Raw genomic sequence first — 9,234 nt, 5'->3', positions numbered from 1 at the left:
TCCTCTTCAGCCAATGATGTCATTTTCAAGGGTAGATGGAAGATGCACCAAGAAGTTTAACTCAAACTTGAGAGGATCACCTTGCATATGCATGCACCAAGGGTCAACATCCCCTTAGGACATGCTAGAATAAACAGTAGTAAGCACTTTGATAAGATAGGCACCAAGGAGCCATGGAGAAAAGAATCATAAATAAAAGAGTTCCCTAGATATGCATCCACCCGCCAGAATTTTTAAAGCTGACAATAGCAATATGAAAACACAAAGTATAATAAAATCCTGTGGTCCAGGAAGGTATGTAGATGATTCAAGAACATCCCAGATATGCATCTAGTGTCCACAGATTTTGTAGGTTGGATGAAGAAATAAATGAAGAATTAAAGACTTTGACAGCCATTCACAAATCTCACATGACCTAAGCTTAGTCATAAAATACTTAATCAGAGATCCAATACATAAACCCAGTTTAATGAAGGTTAGAAACTAAAAGTCTGCAGCTAGATAGGAGTAACACACTGGAGCATACATTTTGCTTCACTATTCTGCTATCCCCTTGCTATCAAATTAGACACAGCAGAAGTTTCATAAATACAAGTGGTATAATTTACAACACTCTGCTTATACATACAGCTACCAAACTTCCTACCCTCCATGAGATGAGATATAGCTCACAGATGCATACCCCCAATCCTCGTACCATGTCAATAATATAGATTGTGGAATTCAAACACTTCTTATCATAGGCAGTCCAGTTCATCAACTCTTACCAAGGACCTGTCAGTGTCCTCCTCAGGTATTGCCTCCTACCTCCGTAGTGCATTTTCATTTTCTCCAAAAGCTGCCAAAACAGACAAACAAAATAAGAAGAAAGATACCCAACTTCTTTTACCTCCTCAGATATAGTCTTTTCCCTCGGAAGTTTATGAAGCAACACTATTTGGCTCAAACTTTATGGTTGAGTCAATCAAGATCATTACTTGCTGACTTGAGGGCTAATTAGAGAGATGGAAAAAGATGTTCGATACAGAGTCCTTATTTTTTGGGAGAAACTCAGTGAAGTAGGGCAAAGTAGCTACTAAATGTTCACAGTTTCTTATTAACAGTTAAATGGTATGCTAAGTGGTTAACAACACCAACATGACATGTGCATCTGGTTATTGAAAGTATAAGAGATCAATGGAGAAGTAAGCAAAAATATACCTCATCTTTCTGCACTGTCAATATTTCCGCCTGCAACAACCAGCGTTAAATTAAGGACTTTGCCATAACCCATATTTTCCAAGTGAAAGAAAAAGATTTCGACCCCGGTAAAGATAGCATACCTGTTTCTTCTGCAACTCTTTGTTTGCTTCCTTAAGTTCAGCAACTTCTGCTTCCAGTTCCAATGTATAGGCCTGCCCAACACCGTAATAAGACAGTCAAGTTTAAGTGTGTATAAGTTTTTTAATAAACAACATTATAGCAAATAACTTTATAATTTATTCAATTGTTCCTAAGTGAGAAAACTCTTCAAACGACTCTAAGATTGCACAATTAGTGTTTCAAAATATTTCTCAGCTTGATGTTTTAGTTCAAAAACGATTATTTAGATACTAGCAAGCAGAACCAGTCACTAAGTCATCGGATTTCCTTTAGTAACAAATGGTAGTTTGATCTAAAGTTTTTCTGATAAGAATAATACAGTAAACCACCTTCCCTGATTGTAAGTGTAGGCCCAAGGCTAATTATGCATAAAATGGAAGTGTTATTAGAAGAGGGTTTTTTTTTTTTTTTTTGGGGTGCGGGGGTCGGCAACTAAGGAACCTTGCCCGAATTGATTGGATGGATAAACTGTAGGATATAATGACCGGACCTACAACTTTTGCACTGGATAATTTAGGGTTTCACAAACGTGTTATTAAAGGAGTTAATATATGAATTCATGAGAGTTTTCCACCTTTTCTTTCCCAAATTGTACATTTCCCTTCTACACTTTTCACAAAGTTTCCTCCATTGCTTGGAGCAATTTAAACTAACAATGTCAACAATATGATAGCTACTAGACACACCAGACATGAAATGTGCAGATAGCAGCATCTTCTTAAGAAGACACAACAAAAATTCAGAACAGCAATGATTTGTAATTTCTATTGATACACAGATTAACCCTTCTTCAATAAAATCGATAGTTTGAACTAAGGGGGATGCACAAAATCTACAACTTCGTAACTCTGTTAGGCATATCTATAACTTTTTCTCTGTCAGATTGAGACCACTACACCTAGAGGCAATGTACAACGAAAAAAATTTGACTCTATAAATGACATAATTCCTCGACACCATTTAGGAAATACATCACGTGGCAAGTGAGAGTTTTATGAAAATTGTGTTCTTGAGAGAGAGTCTGAATTTAAACATCAACTCAGAATAAGAATGAACAACAGAAAAGGAAGAGTATCTAGAAGCGGAAAAAAAAAATAGCAGACCATTCACCATACTCACCTGCTTGCGAGCCCTTGATCTAGCAGCTGACTCTCTGTTCTTTATCATTCTTCTGTGCCTCCTCTCAACTACTTTCTCCAGGGCAGTGCTTCTTCTGCCCCGGCCAATCACATAAGGAACTGGTGACAAAGACTCAGCAGAACTCTTTGTAATCACATCTGGAGAGACCTGACTAGCAGGAGACCCCGTTGCAACTGTGACACCCCCAGTACCTAAACCAGCCACGCCCAATCCTCCACTCTTCAGTCCACAAGCACTCTGCAGCGCACAAGACTGAACTAAATTGTTAGTCATAGAGGGGTTCGCAGATCTGAAAACAGGACCCCTCGCTCCTGGAGAAGTTCCGGTAAGCTGTGTTGTGTTCATTAAATTCACTGGAGACGCAAAGGCCACGGTTGCTTGCTTGGGAAAGAGCGACTGCTGCTGTGGAGGTTGATAATGATGTTGTTGCAGCTGCTGTGGTTGCTGTGAGGATATGACTCCACGTACATTCGGTGCTAAACCACGAAGCTGGCCAGAAACTGAATTGTTGTTCTCTATTACACGATTACCCAGCAGCCCATTGTCTCTACTTGGCTGCTGAAACCCAAGAGCTAAACCGATATTGGCATTATTTGCAAAAAGTCCAACATTATCTGGTCTTGCAAGAATCTGTTGAGTATCCTCTCGCACTACTCCGGCTCTCACCAAAAACTCCTCCAATGTCATCTCCCCCAGAGTTGGTTGCCTTTGCGGCACATTTGATGCATTGCTGCCATCACCACCACTCGCATACCTAGCACCACCACCAGTTTCTTTCATCAAATCTTTCCAAACTTCATCGACAGTCTTTTGACTCAATGTTCGAGGCAAAGTTAACGATCCTTGTCTTTGCAAATTCCCACTAGGCATACTTCCTTCTACACCAGCAACAGCTGAAGAAGTCATAGCTTGACTCTCTTCAGCCGTCCAAATGTTCTTCAGAAGCTCATCCATGTTCATAGACCCAAAATCCTTTCCAAGCCCACCCCAAGTGTTTTGAAACTCTTCAAAGGTCAATGAGTAAACTGAAGGTTGCCGAGCCAATGGGAAATTCCCTTGTGGTTTTATCCCACCATGTGAGGCATCAGCAGAGTTTTTGAAGTTCATGTAAGATCCCATTCTTGTTTAAAGCAGAGGAAACACTTGACTCCGCTCAAAAAGGTCTTAATATTCCATATAACAGAAGTGAACTGTGGAATATGTAAATATTTCACTCCACTTCCTTCAACTAAAGACCTAAAAAATCCTCCAAATAAAGTAAACAGAGAGTAAATTATATCAATTATTTTCACGTTTACTCTATTTTTTAGATGAAACTTTTACATAACCCAGAATTGATGAAGCCATGAGATGAATTTTAAAAAGTAAGCAGCTTAAAAGGAAAAAAACAGTGCGAGACTACATAACTTCAAATAATTGCAACCAAGGAAAAAGAAAAAAACACAACATGCTTGAAAAGTATCCATTTCTAGTAATCTTTATCCAAAGTGTACTACAAAGCTCCCAATCAACAGCAAAGAAAAAAGAAGCCATCCTGCACAACCTTCCAAATTGATCTGAATCAGACCAATCAGAACTCCTTTTCTCAAGCAACTTACTCAAATTTCGATCCAAATACAAATTAGAAACCCTTATACCAATCAACATACTTCACTATTCAATCAAAACACTTTTAAGTTTCAACCTCCTTCTGTTAACAGCACATCTCTATTCAAATCCAAATAAACCCTAACAAACCAATAAAAAAAAATCCATTAACTCAGTTCATAACTGAAACCAATCAAAGCATTTTCATTCATTAAAAATTGTACGGTCTCTTTGTCTAATTCATACCAATAACTCTTAAATTCTCCTCAATTTTATTTTTCAATCAAAATTAAAATAAGAAGACAAAAATTATTCTTAGCTAAATTACACTTTCAAGAAAAGAAAATAAACCCAGAAAAGAACAAAATACAGACAGAGAGAGAAACAAAGCGAAGGAAAGGAAAATAAATAAATAATAAAGCAATTAAATTTTACCTTTTTTTTTTTTTTTGAAATATTTGTTAGAAATACAGTGACTAGAGAGAGAGTGTTGTGTGTGTGTGTGTCGTCTTTCTCTCAGCTTCAGCTGCCCAGAGTCGACAAGTGTCTACTGAGCATCGACACGAGTCGCAATTTAAGGGCCTTAGCAATTGAATTTCTTAATATTTTATTTATTTAAAATTAATTTATCATCTTTGAGGGCCAAGGAGATCGCGCAACGTATGCCAATTCGGGGAGGGTTGAATTTGTGATGTGAAATTTAGCCAATAGAGCGCCGATATGTGGCTGAATTTGGACCGTTGATTCGGAATTTCCGACAGAAATGATTGGATGCTCAATGGTGACGTTTTGTCATTGGATGGAGATAGCCGGGTGTCGTGATGAATGGGGATTGAGAGGAGAGAGATTCTGTGCGGTAGGTTGTAGAGATAGAGTTTTATACTTTCCGCTAACTGATGAGATCTTGCAACTTCAAATTTTTTTATTCTAATCTAAAATTTAAAATTACAAAATTATCCTTGTCAATGCAACAAATTAAGAATAGGGGTGAATACAGTATGATTTAATACAATTTAAAAATTTTTAATACAAACTTAAAAAACAACTTTGGGAAAATTTCAAAATAAATCAAATCAATTTAGATTTTAAATCAAATCAAATTAAACTATTTAATCCAATTTGAATTACGACTTGAATCAATTAAGAATAATTCACTTTTAATTATATTTGTATATAATGAATAATAATCTAATTTGATTAACTAAGATATATATAATAAATAATAATTAAATTATAGTTATTTAGTATATTAAATAAATATATAAAAATAAATAAATTATACATCTAATTGCTTATTAAAACTTTTCATAAAATATGGTTTTATATATATTTAAAAAATATGATGTATGATATAGTTAGATTTGAAAATGATATAAACAATAATCAAGACCATAAATTATTTTTTTAATTTACCAATAAAAATTAAATCATTTAATAAATCAAATAAAATTGTAATTTTTGAATAAATTTGTCTAATTTTATAATTTTATAATTTTAACCAAATTATATATACCACTAATTGGGAATGAAAGCATGCACAATATTTTTAAATGGTTCCTGGAGAAAAGGCCAAAATTCCTAAAACGACCCTGTTGAGTCAAGGAAACATGCATGATAGTGCTGAAGATACAGTACAATGATGATGATGGATGCAACATAACGTAAAAACAAACAAACAGACAAGAATGAAAACGCAAACGTGGAGCTCGTTTTATCTTTTCCTCTTTTTGTCATGATCAAACTCACACCACTCAATTCGATTTTCCCATTTTCTTGTTGATATCCTCTTCCGGGGATTAGTCGTACCTATAGAAAACGACTCCGTTTAATAGTGGCCTCATATCACATCCACCTGTGTTCCACTTAATTGCATTGACTCATTTCACATGGTTCATATTTAAAATATTATTGACTTTATGTACTCTATTTATATTCAGATCTTTATATATTTTAAATATTTACACATAATTTTATATACAAATAATGATATATCATTATATAATTATATATTATTTTATCTTTAATTTTTAATTATATTAAATTATATAATGATATATCGTTATTTATACATATAATATTATTTATAAAATTATAAGTATTTATTCATCGTTAAGTCTTACCTCATAATATATATCAATTAGAATGATTAAAATCCTGGGTTATGACTTATAAGTGAATTTCACATTAACGATCTTATGAGACGTATGAAATTAACTCATTTGCACAATTTGTTTTCGTAACATTATTTCAATATTCAATGCTATATAAGAAATTTTAATAAATCAAATGTCAGTTGAAGTGTTTTCGATTCCATGAAAGGTTAAAGTAAGGGTGTGCTTCTAGTTATGAATTGTATTAGTTTCACTCAATTTGGTGTTTCATTTGATTCAAACTAAATTCGAGTTAGAACTTTAACTCAATAGTTTGATTCGAATTCTATTTTTATAATACTATTTATCCTACAGATGATAATATTTATATTATCAATAATACTATTTATTATATCGATAATTTACAACTTTTTTCAAAATATATCGAGCTAGTTATCATAGATTTGAGGCAAGCTTAACGCAACTCTTGTTCAAGCACGCTCGAATCTAACCTTATTTTATGCTTGTGTTTTACTCGTATATCCAGTATTGAAACCCTCTCGTGAACATTTACAAGTTGAAAACACAATTATATGTCCAATTGCAAATCCCCTTAAGATTTACGATATAATGGAGTGATTAGTCATTTCCACTTTTTCATCCACTTAATGAAAAAATCACAATTATATATAAAATCTAACTCCATTAACTGAATGATTGAAAAGAAATCAAATTATTACATCATTCTTAATTATTTTAGTTTTCAAAATTATACCATCATCCCAAATTAAAAAAGTTCTATAATATTATTTGAGTTATCAACTTAAAATCAACATATTCTTCTTCCTTTTTCACTTTTTTCCATTTCTTTTGGAATGTTCTCATCGAGCCTCACCATCATTACCAAAGTTTTAAAAACCGGACCGGACCGACCGATCGAACCGGTTGGTCCGTGAACCGGCACTGTAGTCGGGTTCTGTTGAAGGCAAAGCCGTTTTGGAATAGAAATCGGATTGGACCGCGGTTGAACCACCGGTTCTCAGCTGAACCGCGGTCCAACCCAGTTCATGCGGATACCGGTTCAAGCTGCATATAAAATAAAACACTGTTTTTCTCTTCCTTGCAGTGCACACAGACGCAGTCCTCAATTGCTACAGCCGAAAAATTTCTCCGACGAATTTCCTGTTCCTTGCCCACGACGGTTTAAATACGGTTACCGACGACCACGCTACCGCCGAGGGGTGTTTGTTTGCAGGCTTACAAGGCAGCAATTTCACGGCTATATTTGCAAGTTTCACAACGACTTTCCAGGCTCAGACGTTGGCTGACGACGACGATTTCCGTTGCTATTGTGATCGGCGACTTCTCAGGCAACGATGGGAAGTTGGTGTTTTGTAAGGCCTTGTAAACTCTTTGGTGGATCAATTGCTTAAGGCTGTGAAAACTTGAATTGAATTGAAACTGCATGTTGTGAATTTTGTTTGTACAGTGAGGGAACTGAAGCAATATAAAGTGATAAAACTTGAATTGAAATTGAATAATATTGCATGTTATGAATAAAAATTGTTTGTACACATGTAAATTTTATGACTAAATTGTAATTCCGGTCCAATCGACCGGTTCAACCGGTCTGACCGAAACCAGTACCTAAAACGGTTTTTATTCCGGTCCGATTTTGAAAACCTTGATCATTACTACTACTAACTTTTAATCCATGCATACCATTTTATGCTCATAACCTTATAATTCATCTAATCTCTCACACCTATCATCTCTCACATCTTCATTGCACGTTTTGTTGGCCCCCACCACAATTACTGTCCCCTTACCGGATAACTCATCCTACACTCCCAACCCAACAAGTTATCCTCCCCCCGTCACCCACGATCTCTCACCTCTTTGTTACAAGTAACTTTGTCCAACCCACCCATTCAGTGTTCCAACCAATTACCTCCACTAACCTAATTAGTCTTTGTTGTTGTTTTCCTTGTCAAAATTTTGGTCTTTTCATTGTCATTTTTGTTAAAGCTGATATTTTTTGTGATTGTTACTGTTTTTTACTCACAGTTTTGATCTATTCATTATTGTCTGCGTCTTGGCTGAAGCTAAATCATATTAAAATGTTTTCACATGATTGTTTTTCAAAATAAATATCATAATAAATTAACAATAAAATTATATGTATAATTTTATATAAAAATAATAATGTGTCATCATATAATTTAATATTATTTTATATTTAATTTTTAACTATCTAATTATATAATAATATATTATTATTTATATATAAAATTATACACATAATATTAATTATAATTTAATTTAATAATAATAATAAAGAAAGACAAGATATTATAGGGATGATATTGGCCAATCAGGATAAGCGATCTTGTTTACCTTTTTTAATTTACTAAGATTCAGGCAGTGATTAGCGGGGATCATGAACCACGTGGAGGACTATGATTCGCCTCCCTTGGTTTGATTGTCGATAATGGGTAGAGGAATGGGTGGGTCCACGGCATGGCATTATTCCCTCTCCACTAAACTCACCCCATTAACACGTGTCCACTCCTAATTACTTTCTTACCACACTCTCGTTACCAATTTTCTTTTTCTTTTTTATATCTCTATAAATTTAATGAAAATTTTATTTAGCGTTTTCATATGAAAAGAAGTAATTTTTCTCTAGAAATATTTTTAAAAAATTAAGAAATTCTTGATACTTTGAAAAGTGAAGATAAGGGGACAGTGCTTGTTAGTCCAATAAAATCAATGGCTTTAAAAATAATAATAATAATTTCATCGGACACCCACTAACTTTATTTAATAGACATAAAAGTAGAGTTACTTTTAGATTTGGAAGCATGTTTTTGTTTTTGTGTTTTTTGCAACTTTAATTATTCAAATCCAATATACTTAGCATAAAGTAGAGAGTTTTCTAGAACCCTTGAACGGCGTTTGATTTAAAAAATATTTTATTATTAAAATTAAAAAATCATTTTAAAGATAAATTATGGATTATTGAACATAAATGATTATCATTATTATATTTAAT

The 9,234-nt window shown here is 34.0% G+C and overlaps 1 protein-coding gene across 1 annotated transcript; it reads right to left on the bottom strand.

Annotated features, from left to right (window-relative positions):
* Window positions 1-396: 396 nt before the first annotated feature.
* On the bottom strand, window positions 397-4,653 carry LOC123228071 (bZIP transcription factor 46-like). The gene is made up of 5 exons (XM_044653272.1): window positions 4,525-4,653; window positions 2,482-3,738; window positions 1,323-1,394; window positions 1,201-1,230; window positions 397-838 (listed from the first exon to the last, which is right to left on the bottom strand). The coding sequence occupies exons 2-5, from the start codon at window positions 3,619-3,621 to the stop codon at window positions 764-766; spliced, it is 1,317 nt and encodes a 438-aa protein (XP_044509207.1). The 5' UTR covers window positions 3,622-3,738; window positions 4,525-4,653; the 3' UTR covers window positions 397-763.
* Window positions 4,654-9,234: the final 4,581 nt, after the last annotated feature.

Source organism: Mangifera indica, chromosome 10 (assembly GCF_011075055.1).
Source record: "Mangifera indica cultivar Alphonso chromosome 10, CATAS_Mindica_2.1, whole genome shotgun sequence".
NCBI lineage: Eukaryota > Viridiplantae > Streptophyta > Magnoliopsida > Sapindales > Anacardiaceae > Mangifera > Mangifera indica.
The sequence above is the reverse complement of the archived record's forward strand: the minus strand, read 5'-3'. Positions and strand labels throughout refer to the sequence as shown.